Source organism: Lactuca saligna, chromosome 5 (genome assembly GCF_052625555.1).
Source record: "Lactuca saligna cultivar CGN05327 chromosome 5, ASM5262555v1, whole genome shotgun sequence".
NCBI classification, from domain to species: domain Eukaryota; kingdom Viridiplantae; phylum Streptophyta; class Magnoliopsida; order Asterales; family Asteraceae; genus Lactuca; species Lactuca saligna.
This window is the reverse complement of record NC_136421.1, coordinates 175040011-175057792: the sequence shown is the minus strand read 5'-3', so window position 1 is coordinate 175057792 and position 17782 is coordinate 175040011. Positions and strand designations below refer to the sequence as shown.

At 30.6% G+C, this 17782-nt stretch overlaps 1 protein-coding gene across 1 annotated transcript; it reads right to left on the bottom strand.

The window, feature by feature from the left end:
* Window positions 1-3856: 3856 nt before the first annotated feature.
* On the bottom strand, window positions 3857-12879 carry LOC145045011 (3-hydroxyisobutyryl-CoA hydrolase 1-like). Its single transcript, XM_078993360.1, has 13 exons — window positions 12701-12879; window positions 9247-9327; window positions 9107-9175; window positions 8559-8622; window positions 8321-8484; window positions 8138-8222; window positions 7775-7860; window positions 7534-7667; window positions 5678-5738; window positions 5173-5271; window positions 4564-4665; window positions 4437-4478; window positions 3857-4265 (listed from the first exon to the last, which is right to left on the bottom strand). The coding sequence occupies exons 1-13, from the start codon at window positions 12731-12733 to the stop codon at window positions 4122-4124; spliced, it is 1164 nt and encodes a 387-aa protein (XP_078849486.1). The 5' UTR covers window positions 12734-12879; the 3' UTR covers window positions 3857-4121.
* Between the last annotated feature and the right edge of the window lie 4903 nt (window positions 12880-17782).

Here is a 17782-nt window from a genome sequence, read left to right as displayed (position 1 = left end):
ATGGTATGAAAATACCACCCGAAGCATACAATACTAAAGTATATAGTGATATGAAAATATCACCAAAAGCATACAATGATACGAGTGCATCATCTGAAGTATTAAAAACAGATAAATATGAGCGAAAATTATGCAAGTATATATTGGGAACATTTCCCAAACATAGCAAAATTATAGTACACATGAACGAGAAACACTAGCATGTCTCGGAACATTGAAGAAATGGAAAGTCGAGCTACTACAAACTAGATTCGAGTTACGAACCGATTCCAATTATCTACTTGGCTTTTGGCGTTGTAAATTACAAGAAGATTATTGTCGTGGGCGATTGATTCGTTGGCAATTCCAATTACACCAATTTCATCCATATCTTAGATACATCAAAAACGCCAACAATCATATAGCAAACACATTAACGAGAGAATGGAAGCCATCGTGAAGCAACAACAACAATAGTTCAAACAAGAACAAAAATGAAAGAAACACCATTCATGGAGGATTAACGTCAGCCATGACATAAGCAAACATTATTCAAAAATATTTGTCTTTTCGGAGGCGGGAGAAATGACGTAAGTAATGACGCATTACTCCATCATTATTGAAAACATTATTGATGATACGCGTCTTTTCGTTGTGGAAGGATGTATTTTATACTTTGTATTTTATTTGTATTAGTTGGTATTTGTCATGATCGGTAGCATAAGTGTCATGTGTCGATAGGTTATATGTCATCTATCGAATATGACGTATAGTTTGTAAGATGTGAGATAAAGTGTTTAACCCTCTATAGTCTAAGGGGCTATAATGTAAATATGTTTGTTGCATTGCAAGCATACGATTGCAATTCAATTATGTAGTTGGCTCCCTTGAGCCTATAAATAGGGCATTTGCCTATATTGAATAAACAAGTTAAGTTTGAGAGTTTTAAGACTTGAGTTGGTCTCAAAGTTCTTCCTCTGTTGAAATAGTTTGTCTATTTCTGAATAGCAGAGGGAACGGGGGCAAAAAAAAACACGCCTCTGGTGTTTGTTCGAAGCAGGAGGAGAGAAATTGGAGACAGAAGAGGTGGTTTTGATGGTGGCAATCGATCGCATATGGGGTGATCATCTCTGGTGCTCAACTAGTCCGAAGAAAGGAGAAGGAACGAAGCAATGAGGCTGCTCTTCTTCTACTCCGTCGGTGAGGTGCGAGGAGAGGGAGAGTCGATCCGATGAGGCGACGCAAGCAGCAACAGCAACGCAGGTGAGGTTTACGGCAGCAGTTGCTTGACAGGATAGGGGAAGTGCGAGGGAGCTTTTCCGAAAGCCACTTGAGTTATTTATTTTCCTGGTCCTGTAGCACACAAACAAGGGAAAGGATGGCAAGTGAGGTCCCCAGCCTTGATGGTTTGGGCATGTAATGGTAAAATATCTACATGACATCACCTTTATTCACAAACCACGCATGACCATTATTGATAACCTAGGGGGTGTTTGGCTAAGCTTGTTAAAACAACTTATTAGGTTTCACATCACTATAAGTTAAAAAATGTTTGGATGAAAATACTTATTCCGATGGGGAATCTCTAATAAATCATTTTTCATAATTTACCCTACACTTATTTATTAACTTATAAGCTAATAAGTAATAAGTTTTTTTGCCAAACACCCTCCTAAGGTCATAGGAGCCACTTATCTCATATGATGCCAACCATTTCTCCCTTTTTTTGTCTGAAATGATAAATTGATGACATTTATCATTTTACACGATTTGTACAGTTATATGTGTAATTTTCAAGAGGTTTTAACTGATGAATCTTTCAAATGTATAAACACGAAATTTATGTGTACAAGCAACAACTTCAAAGAATAAGACTAGCTGGTCTCTTTTGTTTTTTGTTTTTGTCCATTGAAATGAGACAAACACATGTATTTTTCTTGTATTCTTAAAAAAATTTGTACAACTTATTAGTTGTAATTTTCAAGTTTCGTTTCTATTTGATTAATAAGATGTATTTTGGTGAGAATTGTAAATATGAACATGATTTTTGGGGTTTTGCTGAGTTTCATGATATGTATAAGCTTTGCAGCTGTATATACAAGCATTATTTTTAAAGAATGAGGTTGTTCATCAAAATCACCAAATAAAAGGGGATTTTCTTGTGATATGAAATGGCAACAATGTAAGAACTCATAAAACTCCATTTCTTCCCTAACTTTCTAAACAAGTCATCAAAATACGAACGAAAATTGACCTGAAAATGTTTTTGCAAGCTTCAGAAGTGTTCAAATGAATAAGAACATAAATTTTTTGGAGATCTGAGCGAAAATAGTGAAGCCGATCTTGAGATCTAGGCAAAAACAGAATAGATCTAGATTTAAGAGAAAGAATAAAGCAGATCTAGATATTTGAACGTTCGGTAAGCTGATCTAGACAAATCTTGGCGAGAAGCAAGCGGATTTGAACAGATAATCATAGACATGAACCGATTTGAGCTTCTTTGAGGCGGAGACCAACGGATCTGAAAAAATCAGTGGCGCAAATAAGGTTAATACCAAGAGACAATAACTATTCGTTCTTGGTCCTACGGATGGTGCCAAATTTTGCGAACATGAGCACCGGCTACCGGGTCTTCTGTGTTGGATCAATATCAGAGATCTGGAAGCGGTGCCATCAACAAGTTTCCGACAAGATACCTAAGCTGCAATCAGAAAAAAGTCATTGGAATTGCCCTAGAACTGTGCCATGGGAGCAACCTCTGACGATCAAGTTAACCCGGTTGGTAGAGATAAGATGGTTCTCTGTAGCCGGAGAGAAGCATCTTGATGTGTTTGGTGTGTGTTTGGCCATGGAGGCTCTATGGTTTAGGTCCTAGGAAAGGTCCAAGGGAAGCTCCCTCTTTTTGGAGGAGATTATGTTCTATTTATGGGGGACAGGTCGGTCAATGGAGATTAGAGAGTTAGGTTAGGTCTTGATCCAACCCAACTCAGACTCAGCTAGCAAGGAGCTGAGTAAGGCCACCTGGGGTCGCCATGAGCGGGCACTAGGAAAGCGTTAGACGCAGGGGCTATACAAGGCTAGCAAGAGAACGTCAGGTAAGGTTGGCGCGCCAAGTCTTAACGTCTGGGCCTGAGTTATATGTATATATATATATATATATATATATATATATATATATATATATATATATATATATATATATATATATATATATATATATATAGGGTTTAAAAATCATTTTCATAAAACACATAATTTTATCATTATAGAGAAAAAAAAATTTGCGATAAACAAATTATTTTGTTATATGTATCCTCTTAATTATTTAAAATATTTAGTCAGGTATATATTCTAGATTCTAGATTTTGACGCATTTAATTTGGTTAGGCAAAGTATCCAGGATTAAGCAGCACTTTATGGAGCTGAAATAATATTTTCTAGACAAAAAACACAATTTTCTTAATTATAGGCAACCTTTTTAGAACAAAAGCCATTTGGTGAATTTTCATCATCTTCTTTATCATCCCCTTTAAGATTTTATAATCACACAAAACACAATGAGATTCTTATAATAAAATGTGATTCACATTTTGGTTTGGTCATTATTAAAAGAAAATGAGATTCTCGGAAAAATTAGGAACAATAAATAAATTGTTTTGCTCCAAAAATGTAGTTAACTGTATACTAAAACATATCTGATATGTTTTCATGCTATAGCATTGGCAACGTATCAAATGTCTAAGGGTTGCTATAACCCTTCAAACAAGTTTATATTATCTTCTTAAATCTACAAAATATTGGTCAAATCGAATGCAAAGTTTGGAACCCAGCTTTGAGCATGCTCAACAGAATTTCAACGTAAAAGAAAAAGAATGTTAAATTAAAACACATGTTTGTTTCTTTGAAATTCTTTATAATACAACCTAAAAATCAAATACCAATCGATAAAATAAGACCATTTACATTTCAAAGTTTGAATGGTCTCTCACAACCAAATATTATTTCAATAACTTGAAAACGCTTGTAGAATGCATTATTAACGATGAGACTAATGAGATATTATTTATTAGTTTGTGATAGGCTAACCATATTAAGCTCTAATGCAACAATAAATAAATCATATAAAAAACGAGTCCTTTGGTCTAGAGTTTTGTTGTCATGGCTTTGGGTTTATCATATCGAAGCGGAAGTTGTAAAGGAAACCAATCATCGTCTTCAGTGAAAGATTTTAAAAAGCATTTGGCCACCATTTCGTCACTAACTTCCTCTAGTTTTGAGGGTACCCACTATGAACATAAACTAAATGTTAGTGATGTCATTAATTTATAAATTTTCACCATGAGTTTAACACGATTGTTAGCATAAAATTTTGTATTAACAACCATAATGTTAAGATAAATAAAAATCGCATCAAATTTTAGTAGAGTAGACCGACTTCACTTTAAAGCAACATTTACCTGTGGTTTCTTATCTTTCTCAATCAAAATAGCTCTTGATCCCTATATAAAGAACATTCTAAGCACATGAGTTTAATTGATATCAAACATGTGATCATTCAAAATTATGTGTGAAATATAGAGCGACCTCATAGAAGTCATTGCTAACTGTTCCACGTAAAATATGTGAGATAGCAATGTATTCGGTGTCTAGACATTGCTCGAGGTTTTGGGATCGACCTTGTTTAATCTGTCATGGAAATTAAATATTTATATGTAAGTTTAGAATTAGGCCTTTCAAATCGGGCCGTCGTTTCGTGTTTTTGTCTGACACGACACGACACGGTAAAGTTTTTTGTAACATGAACAAAACACGACACGATGTTGTGTTTTTTTTTCAATAACACGAAAACGAACCAATTGAAAAACGGAAACACGACAAAGATAATATTACATAACTATTATCTTATTTAATTCATATTCATTCATATATAACACGATAAAAACGACAAACACGAAAAAACATGACAAACACATGCTCAATCGTGTCAATTTCGTGTGGATTTGTAAACACGAACACGACACGACACGACATTGTGTTTTTAAAACTTGACACGAACACGACACGAAAACGAATTCAAATTTAGATTTTGTTCCGATTTCGTTTCGTGTCGTATATTTTTGTCGTGCCGTGTCATAAATTAACACCCCTATTTAGAATTAATAATGAAATTGTTGTAATCTTTACATTACTTACTATTCGTAAGAAAATCTTGAGACACAGTGGAGACGCGAATCTCATCGATCTTATTGCATCGTGAATCCACTTCTCTTGTACTTGGATAGCCAAGTGCTCCTAGAATTGAATGTATCCATACATCACGATGTTACGTTTTTGAAATATAAAGGGCTAAATGCGAATCTATGCAACCATTTTTCATCCTATTACCAATTTATGCAACAATATATATATATATATATATATATATATATATATATATATATATATATATATATATATATATATATATATATATATATATATATACTTTTTACCAATTTATGTAATAATATTTTAATTTGTTACATTTTTAATCTATATTGTTCATCTCTTACCAATTATGCTTAAACTAATGAATGTTTAGTAACAAATTTAAATGTGTTTTCATAATACATGTCAAAAAATTTATTTATGTTTTATAAATTGGTAAACATAAGAAAAATGATTACAAAAATATACTTTTAACCCTAAATAAACTTACCAGTGAGTATAATATATCTTCACACGATTTTCTCGAAAAGCATTGGTTGATCATGTCGAGTCTGGTCACATCAAAATTAATCAAAAGAAAAAGAATGAGATCCAAATATAATATGATTATTGGTTTTTAATGATCATCAATAGATGTGGAAAAATCATGACTTGGTCTGAGGGGTTGGTTAAACGCCAAAATGAACGATAGATTTTTAAGTTGATCGAAACATGATGACTGGTTCATGTTGCGTTAAGTTATCCAAATTTTTTCTCTACTTTGTTGAATTTTATAAAACATTTAGTATATTAAATGTGATTATGAAATTTATATTGTAAAAGTAATATTCTTTTTATAAAAATAAAGTAGACAAGATTTGAATATCCAACTTTTTATGAAAATTGACTTATCAAGTAATTACACATCTAGATTTCTTTTTATACATATCTAATATCTAAGTAACTGATTTTTCGGAAGTGTTCATATATTCATAATGATCATATGTGAACACTTCCAAAAAGTTTGTTACCTAAATATCTTTAAAAAAAAAGATACTTATATGTGAACAAAGTGAAAAGTTAATTACCATAATTTCCCTTTTTATTAAGGTTGTTGATCATAATTTTGCAATATTAATATATTCAATTAAATTTTCTTATAGCTATATTTATGATGACAATTTATGAACATTTAAATTGGCCATGACGTGTTGAGAACCGTTTTGATAGCATAATTATTAAATAATTCTATATATAAGACAAGAGCAACGATACGGATGTAGATAAAAGTTGCTTCTATTTTTTATATTTTAAATTTTTATAATACATTGAGCAAACTTCATTGAAGATATATTCTATTTCATGTTATTTGTCTCAATCTATTGTATTTTTAATCTCTAGTAAATCTTAATTTTTATATTTAATATCTTAAATAGTAAAGTTTTATAAAATGATGATATATTTTTTCTTTGTCAAATCTGAAGTTTTATTTAATCAAAGTAGTGTATTTTAAAAAGATATTAACCAAAATGGTTTGGTTGTAAATATGTTAACCATCTATGTTAAATTTTATATCAAATCAAAATTAGAAGGTAAAATAAAAAAGAAGAAAAAATAAATTATCAGGTTAATTAGCTTTTCGTTTTGTTCACATTTATGTGATTTTTTTTTGTACATGTTTAGGTAACGAACTTGTCAGAAATGTTCTCATATGATCATTATGACTCGTTGTAGCTTGTTACATCCAGTCATAATGGTCACATGTAAATACTTCCAACAAGTTCGTTAATTAGATGTTTAAAAAAAAAACGAAATTATTCAAATTTGAACAAATCAAAAATATAATTACACTGATAAATCAATTTTCCAACTTTTCATTCATTGATCAAGTTTCTTTTAGCTGATAATTTTATATATCCATTTGACACGTTAGCACAAAATAATGGTTAAATGTAATATTGACAAAGTTCTTTCATTTAATTGTTATTATATATGACATTTTTTTTTTCATTTATTCGGATAATAAGATTATACTTCCAAATATCGACCCAATTATAACAATATAATCAATAAGCAAAGTTGCATTCACATGAGTAAATTTTTTAAATACATGTTTTAATAAAAAATGAGAATAATCCCTATAATTTGGCAAACTTTCATATTTCAATGTTTTTACATAAATAATGTTGAAAACTGATATATTGTAATTAAAAATATATTAAATTAAATTATTACAAGAAATAAGTAAAATAAAAATAGGTTGTTATATATCTCTTGCATTTATCCATGTATAGCATAATCAAAATCCATAAATATTAAGTAAATTAGTCCCAATTGGCACATTTTGATAAAGAAATATTTGTTTACCTAGTAATAACACTCTCTGGCTTGACCTTTACTTCTTGTGCAAACTTGTTAATAATCATGGACATTGTTGTTACACTTGTTGCATCTGATGAAGCAACCATTTCTTCGAGAGCCTTCTCCATTGATTGTATATTCTGCAAGAATTGGTAATTATACGTAATAATCGAGAACACATTTGTGTTAATTAAGTGTTCCCATTTGTATAAAAATGTCATTGAACACATTTAAGAGAGGTGAGTACCTGGGATGGGACAAAATGAGTTGCAAGCCCCATAGCAACCATCTCAGCTCCATCTAATCGAGCACCCGTTAATCCAATATATTCTCCTACACACATACCCTTGATCATTCATGCTCCTTTATGGTAGTGGAACAAATTATAAAATAAACTCTCCATTGTTTTACATATATAAACCGAATAGGTTTTACTATTTATCTATATATGGTGTTCTATTAAATAAGTTTTTTGTATGCCATGTTAAAAAGTATTTTTAAAGGATATTTTTTACTACTTCTTTAGAGAGGGACAGATCCTCAGTACCACTAATATGGTGTCGTCCTCCATATAAGTAAATGACAATGTGTACGATTCAGATGAGTTTACCAAAAGATCCAGGAAGTCGCGATAGAAAATAAGATGCACCAACATCAGGAAACAATCCAATTGATGTTTCGGGCATTGCGAATATCTACAACAATGTTATAAAAACCGCAACTTACATGATAAACATCCCACTTGTCAAAAAAAACATTTAATTAGCTACCGAAGAAAGAAGAAGATAAATACCGTATTCTCAGTAACAATTCTGAATGTTGAATGTATCGATATTCCAACACCTCCTCCCATAACACTTCCATCTAGAATTGCAACCATTGGCTTCTTATATGTTGCAAGTAGGTAGTCCAAACAAAATTCTTTCCTATAATAGCTCGTTCCAAAACTCCAATGTCCTTTTTCCAAAATAAAACGACATGGTCTTAATTGCATTTATTCTCGCTCGTAAGCATTAATATATGTCCCTTACCATAAGCTACAAATTTAGAGGCAGATACGAGATCACCACCAACACAAAATACTTTACCATTTGCCTGCACATGAAGATGATGCGTTGAAAAATGAAACACTTATCAAGTACTTAATAGTACTACATAATAAAAATATCTTACACTTTTATGTTAAATAATAGTTGAATGGGTCTAAATGATCACATTATCACTTTATTAAACAACCTACATTACTAGAAAAACTAGGTTGTTGTGGTTAAATGACATTTTTTTTGTAATGAGTATTTTCTAATGTCTAGTTGGTTTTTCAATAAAATTTCGTGCGTCTCAAAAAACACTAGTTAGGTTATTATTTTAGTAACAAGTTTTTTTTGCAATACTTTAACATGTTGATCATTGGGAAATTGCATAGAAATGCATTTAATAAAAATTACATTCAAGCAATGAACTTTCAAAAAGCAATTTACTCATACATAAGTTGAATACATGTTATCCAACATATCTTATGCGACATTTTCTCATCTCTAGGTTTCGTAGATATTTTAAATTCCGAAATTAGTTTTAGTACCTTTAGAACAACAAGCTTAACCATTGGATCATTCTCATATGTTCTCAGTTTCTCGGATATTTTTCCCAACTGCAATCAATTTGATAAAAGTAAGCAGTACAGAAGAATATTAGTTTCACCATATTGTGGTTTTACAATACCATCTTATAGCTGAGGACATTTAGTTTTGTTGATCTGTTAAGTACTACTTTTCTTGCCCCCAAGATTTCCTCAAATATCACCTGCAAAAATCACAAACTTTCTAGCTATATCATGCTAGTTTTTCCGAAACATAATCTTTGTGTAAACATATATTTTCACATAGTTTTCTATTAATACTTATCTAAGGTTATTTCCAACCCAACACACAACTAAATTTTTACACCAAACAATGTGTCAAACATACCCAACACCATTGCTTACAACATTTTGGTGTTGGTGAACAACAAATCTCTATAAACTGAATGTGTAGCTTAGTTGGTTAAATTGTGATAGGCGTTTAGAATAAGCAAAAAAGACATGGGTTCCAGACATAGAAATGGAAGTGTAGCTGTTTAGACGATGTTTTTTCCATTATGATTATTCATTATTCATATAAAGCTAAATTGTCAAATTGAATAATTTAGATGGAACTCCAATGTCGATATTAATAACTTCTGATTGGTTTAGACCAAAACCAAACTATTAATGCAGATTTCAAATTGGTTTTATCATTAAAATAAGAAAAGAATTAAACCAAAATAACAATATCTTAATTATTTGTTTTTAATACGTATATAGATTATTCTTTTTTATTTACACAAGAAGGCATCAAGATTCAAGACCCAAGTAAAAAGAAAAACCTTAATATATTTACAAAATATTGTTTCCTAACTTCATATCCATTAAACTAGTGGTGAATAAAATCCAAACCGCAAATTAAAAAACTATAAGAAAACTTAAAAACAGAAATCGAACATAAAACCAATGGGTTGGTTTCTACTTTTTCAAAAACAGAAATATCCATTCGGTTTTAGGAATTACAAAACCACAAAAAAATAAAAAATAAATAAATAAATAAATAAATAAATAAATAACAAACAACCCCTTCATTTGACTTAGTTGTTACTCAATATATTCTCTCAACAATATATATTTTTTGTATATTTAACTTAGAAGCCATAACTAAACAATTTATTTTCATCCTAGTAGCCTTCGACACCAATCTAATTGCATACACTTTCCGCTCAATGTTTCTTGAGTGAATCCCATCTTCGGCTAGAGCCGCCACTCTGCCAACATTGCTCATCCTCTAGCTCCTTCCTCTGCCAGTCCCAACATCATTTGTAAGACTCTCTTCTCCATCTCTAAAATTGTTTTTTCGTGAAACCAACCATCTTTGAAAATTTAATTTCGAAAATTTACATTGTGTGTTAATTAAGGAAGAAAGATACAATCATGTTCACTCATAACTCATAGTGTTGTTGCGTGCGCTTATTGTGTTTTGAAAGCGGGATTATCAATCCTAAAGCAAATGAATTCTTATTATTTTCCGATACAAAACAACTTAGTGGTTGTTTGTTTCTCGATTTATAATTTTATAAGGAAATACAATATTCATTATAAAATATTTATCAACTTTGAAAATAACACTATGTACACTGTTGAGGTGCAAAGTAGAGAAGGTGATGACACAAACATACACGACATTAAATGAGGTTCATAATGCAATGAATATATGGCTATTTATGTGAGAAGATTGTTGATTAATGTTTTTCAAATGTTTTCAAATGAATTTGTATGTATTGTTATAAAATTTCATTATGTTCTCTTTGGATTTAGTATGTTTCCATTGATTTGAAAGGATTTATGTTTAAGTTGGCTTTTGATGATATTTTGTATTTTTTATAATTATTCGACGATTTGATTCAACTATTTTATCGTTCAACACAACTATTCAAATGCTTAATCAACTTGCATGTTTTCATACATAAGGTTAAAATGGTTAATTCTAACGTTTAGCACAATTATTCAGAGATCTAGCCAAACAACATGTTTCCATTCAAAAACAAATTCATTTGGAGCCTCTAAATCATCCCAATATAAGTTATTTAGAAGGTACCAAACATTGTTGGAACAAACCAGTTCACAAGGATGCAAACAAAAAGGAGAAAAAAAATTGATTCATACAGATGTTGGATAAAAAGACCAACATTGTAATATGTAACATATGGATCAAGTACATACCGGTTATGGAATAAAGAAAAAGTATCCATTTGGTCTCACTAGAAGTATTAAATAATTTTTAGTACATGAGTTCACAACAAGAAGGTGGGTTCGGGGTTCTAATATTCCTATATATGGGTGTTCTTGGCAAATGTGTCCGGAATTAATTAAAATTTCGGTTTATTAATATTTAGGTAATAATGTTTTTTTATACACATTGGTTTTTGTATTTTTTTTTTAAACATCTCGGCGTGAAATTCGCACATTCTATTATAAATTTATATACATATTTTAAAATTGTTTTTAAATGCTTACACGAATGCTCTCTACTTTAATATAAAATTTACAAATATAGTCCTTATGTTTTATACATTATAAAAATCTCGTGTCTAATTGTAAACTTATAGAAATGGTAATCTAATGTATTTTAATAAAATTACATGAAAGGTTGTATTTTGTAAACTTTAAAAACTTACCGGAAAAGCAATAAGTTCAAAGTTCAAAATTTATAGACCTTTATATTTACAAATTACAAATACAACCTTTCGTATCAGTTTATTAAAATATATTAGATTCCTATGTATATTTCATAATTTTTATATCATATTTAACACATTATTTGTACAAAAAAAAAAAAAAAAAATCAATAAAAATACTTGGTTTGTTATGATTCATTTTGACGCAAATATTTATAACTCTTACTCACCGTTAGAACTGTAAACAAACTGAATATTCAACGAACTGATTGTAAACCGTTTGGCTGGAAGTTCGTTTATTTAATAAATGAACGAACATGAACACATATTCTCGTTCGTTTAGTTAAACAAACGAAAATAAACAATTGTCTTGTTCGTTAAAGTATATTCGTAGACGTTCGCTTATATTCGTTCATTTAAGTTTCTTTTTTTTGTACATCTGATTGAGTTTGATTACATTACTATATTATATATTCGTTTATGCTCATATATGTTCAATTATGTTTTTTTTTTTTTTTTTTTTTTTTTTTTTTTTTTTTTATATCTCCGTTAGTTTATGTTCTTTTAGCATGTTCACGATCATAAACGAACGAACATATACAACATAATTAGTTAAACGTACGAACATGAACAAGAAAGTTCGTTCGTTTATCCGTTCGTGTTCGACTACCTTAAACTACCGAAAATGAACAAGCATTCGTTCGTATCCATTCGTTTTTTTACAACCCTTCTGACCGCATATTTTAACCCCTTAAACAGTAAACAATAATAACGCACATAAACTGTAATGCATTCATTATACAAAATCAGCAAATATACAGAAATATTCATCAGCTTTCCGGTATATAAATTAGACCGATTACATGATGCATTATTGTAGAACACAAAATCGAGACCTATGGACAAAAAGAAGCAAAGAGCGAAAGAATTGTACCTGTTCAGTTTCTGAACAGATGGAGAGAGCCATGGGTGATAGCTGCAACTTCAAAGGATGAAGATATTAAGATATAATGGAGATTTTTGGTATAGATATAAATAATGCAGCGTTGAACAATAAATACAAAAATATGGTACAAACAGTTGATGGCTATTAGGTCTTAAAACACAAAGTGTAACAAACAGTCCTTGAGTTTAACTTGTTTGATGATGTAGTCTATATTAAATTTCAACAGTTGCATGTGTTAGGATACGAAATTGGCATAATAATAAAAGTGCATCTTCAGTTTTACCTTTATATTGTGACATTAACATTTTGCCCAAAATAAACGTGTAGACATTAACATTTTGCCCAAAATAAATGTGTACATGTTGAGTTTGTTTTCTAAGAGACGTGTTGTTGAATCCTATTTGTTTTCAAAACAAGTTATGTTAAAAACATATCGAAAATATTATACAAAACTTGAATGTGTGACCTCGAATGAATTTTTTTGCATGCTCGATGATCGGTTAGGACATTCACAATATGTTGAACTCTATAAAGTTTAATTGATTGTCACATCATATTTTCTACAATCTATACAACTCTGATATTTTTTTCTCTATAATACATTGAATTATACAAAGTTCAATAAAATGTTACAAAATATAATTTATATTAAATATATAAAAATTAAAAACTTTTTTTCCCATTCAATAATTCAATGATATTGAACTTCAAATCTATTGAGTGTCAATATGATAGAGTTATAATGATAGAATTTTATCTATTAAATGACGTGAAAACTTATCATCTAATTCAACTTTCCTATTAAACTTATTATTACAAATGCTCTTAATTAACTCAAATTTAAGGTTATACTCATTGAAATTTGGTTAGCATTTTTTTTTTTGGCACATTTTAATGTATGACTCGACCAATAATTTTTTTTTTCTTTTTAAAAGCGTTTGCTGCCCCACATATGAGAGAAAACACACCACGTTGATACATTAAAATGCCTCGTCAATTTATTCAATCCTTTTGTCTATATCACTATATGGTGCATCGGGTTTGATTCAAGTACTTTTACTTTCTTTAAGGATCGTGTCTCATATTATATGGCTAAAAGGTACTTCAGCTTTTATAAAAATTAAAACACGTCGTATATAATTTTTAACGAATATATCAACAACAAATGACACAAAACCATTAGATTAGATAGAATGGTGTTGTGTTACATTTTACCACAATTTATTATTATTATTATTTTTTGCATGTCACGTAAGAATAACGATGTTTTAGGTAGTTGTGATGTGTCTTAGCATGCTACATCGCTTTCTTTTAAATCGTTATTTTATTAATTTTAGTTTTTTTTAACAACTAATAATTGAAAACATAAACATTTTAGTATTAAATAAGTTACAAAACATCACTTAATACTAAAGTTAAAGCACGATTTAAAACATAAAAGCATGACTTAAAACATAAAATCATAAAAACATGACGCACAAAATAATAATAATAATAATAATAATAATAATAATAATAAATAAATAAATAAACATAACTAAAACAAAGGGTTTTTCTTCGAGAGTTAGTATGTCAATTCATCTACAGATAGTCTAATAAGATTAAGACTGTCAATCGTCTAAGATAATCGGTCAAATGTCAGTGAAGATCCGAATGGATAAAGAATTGTAAAGAATCCTCAATCTTTGTGTAAATTCTAGACCACCATATACTAGCGGTTGTGTCTTAGGGATGACATAATTCTCGTCGAAGTCATATATAGTGTTTCCTTCATCTTCTAGTACATATTATGTAATATCATACACGTACATCACCTCAGTCATAGTATCTACTTCATGGAACATTGATGGTTTAACAAGGATTTGCCAAATCTTGTCTAGGGCATCAAGGTGGGTGCCATTTGCAAACATACGAAGTACAACTGTAAAGTTTTGAATTGGATGAGGAAGTTGATAATGGTGATGATGACAATGACATTTTTATAAAATGATGGGGGTTTTGAGAGATATAGTGAGAATTACATATGTTGAAATGTGAATGTTTAAGTGTGTATTTATAGTTGTTGGAAGAAATTTTAACAATTTGAATTTTATAAAAGGAACAACTAGTTTTTTTTAAAAATGGTTTCAGCTGAATAATGAAGGTTGGTTTTATAAGAAAAATGATTGGCATTTTATTAAAAGCATGTCAACTTAGTCAAATGAAAGGTTTTGAATGTACTAACATATAACATAAGGTAGAGGAAGCATATTATAGTTTTCTAGTCAAATGTTCAAACTTAACCTTCAAGGATCCTATGTTCATATTCTTATTGTAACTATAGGATAGTTAAGGTTACATAACTCTTTATTGGCAAAAGATCTCCTTGCTTGGAATCTTGTTCTTGCCACTTTGATTGGATGTTAATGATCTAAACCAGAATCCCTCTAATGAAATCTCACATAAGAACACAAAGTAAGTAACAAGAGGAAAACCACCAAAACACAAACCCTAATAGGGTTGTTCTCGTTGGATTTGAATAGGCAAGATGGGAGGGTTCGAATTTCCAGCTAAGGGATTGAGCAATTAGGGTCTAATCCTAAAGTTCCCTATTTATAAGCATCCAGTTGGTTAATGCCAAAGCAACCGCCTTTTTGCTGAAATTGCCCCTACATTGTTCTAACTAATTAAACCTTTTAATTAATTAACATCCAGTCCATGCAATTAATTAATTTTTAATTATAAAATAGATTGTAATTAATTTATCATAAGATGAAAAATTAATAAACTAATTTCTCTCAAATTCTTTTTGTCATTTATTTGCTCAACTAGGTCTTAAAAGTAACACAATAGTACCACATTATTAATAGAAATATTACAAATAGTTTTGATATTGGACACTATTTTCAAAAGTCTCCTACTTAGACAATTGATTAACTATATATAAAGTCTAATGTTTTCAAATAATCAACAGAGAATATGTCATCCAATGCAATTGTCGATCTCTGATCAAATCAAGAGACATCCCGTAAATAAGAGAACAACTACTTCTTTGTTCTACAAGATATTTATATGAACTTGAGACATAGATAAGGGTCAATCTCATTATTCAAGATTATGTTCCTGATAAAGATTTGCGACAACCACATCAGACAACTCAATTGAGCAAATCAATTTAGTCAGGGCTAGGCCAAACACTTAAATGTCATCACCAAACCATCGAGACACTCATAGATATCGCTTCTCATGTTAAGGAAAAAGGAACAAATAAACTTCGACTACATAGTTTATGTCTACTCATCATGTCACATATGGACATACTCTATATTAGTTTCAGTTATCGATAAGATTGGAGTAGACCAATTCATAACAGAATTGTTGTAACAATTGTTCCAAGTATTACTTAATTTATTTAAGCTCTAGGGTTTTGGTGTGTGGACTCGGCGAGTTGGGAGTCCAACTCGTCGAGTAGAGGGCATCTCAAGGACGTGAGATCTACACCCTACTCAACGAGTTGGAAGGCCGACTCGATGAGTAGGCTATTGGATAAGGTGTCTAAGTCCATAACTATTTATGGTATGTACTCGACCCGACCCGGAATGGTCCATTTAGGTTGCATGGCACCATGCATTTGGATAGACTAAATGAGAGATAACACTTGTGGTTTGTTAATATATTATAAGTTCTAATATATTAATAGTATTATTTAATTAGTACTGATCAAGAATTAATTTGGAATTAATTAAGTGATCAAAAGATAACTAATTAAATATATGGGTTGATTATGTAAATCATCCATAACTTGTATAGTGGGCTAAAAGGCTCCATTGATTATCAAGATGGGTTAAACCCATTGGATGCTCCATGGAAGTTACAAACCCATGGGTCATGGAAATGAAGAGTCATGACACATTAGGGTTTACATGGTGTAACCCTACATGTGTCAACACTATATAAGTAACACTTTGTCCACCAAAATCGGCTACACAAAGAAAAGTGAGGGCTAGGCCGATTTTTAGAGTGTTTGTATTCTCTCAAAATTCATTCCAAAAGCATTTGGTGTTGTGTGAAGCATTTGAGGCATCACACTTGGGGTGCTAGACTCTCAAGGTTTCAATGAATCAAAACCAACTACAAGGTATGTATTTCTAGCTATCCTTTTAGGATTAAAGTTCCCCATGTATGCTAGATAGGATTATGAACCTTGGAAACCAAATTTTGCATGTATTTAGACTAACATAGATCCAAGGTTATTAGGGTTGCATGTACACTTAGGAAGTGTTAGAATGCTCAAAACCCATCAGTGGTATCATAGCCAAGGCTTGCTTGTGAATACTTGATGCAAAATAGTGTTGAAAAAACGATTTTTTGCTGTCTGCACAGGGGACTCGATGAGTCCATGGGGAGGACTCGACGAGTCTAAGTGAAAATGCAACCAAATCGGCGAGTCTATTCGTGTACTCGACGATTTGGCCATGCAGAATGCATAAATTCGATTTGTGATGCTGAAAATGGACTAGAAACATTACCCTAAACTGTTTTAGTGTTATAAATCTTGTTTTAGATGGTGTAATGGTTGTTCTAATTCATTTACAATGGCTAATATCAATTTTTCATGATTATATGTGTTGATATGTTCTTGAAATTTTGATGTGAAAGTTCATGTTCTTATGAGTTCTTGATAGATCATAGGAGTTACTTGTTTATATGATTAATTCATGATCTTTATGTGTTTTAATGGAGTCCATAACTTATCCTCAAGTTATGGATAACCAAAAGTCTCTTTATGTTAAAAACCATTAAAATAACACATAAGTTATAAAATGAAGAGTCTTCATTTTAATAACTCATAAGTTATGAATGTGAAAAGTTTTGTAAAGTTACAAAACGTGCCCTCAAGTTTTGGAACAAGTAAGGTCACTAAATAAGCTTTAGTTCCAACCCTTAGATGTTTAAAAGTTAAAAATCAACCCTTATACTTTATAATATTATAAGCTAATATATATATATATATATATAAGATCAAGTCGTCCTACCACTAGTACGCCTCATTCACGAAGCCGGTCTATAAGGGGGTATAAGGTTGTTGCC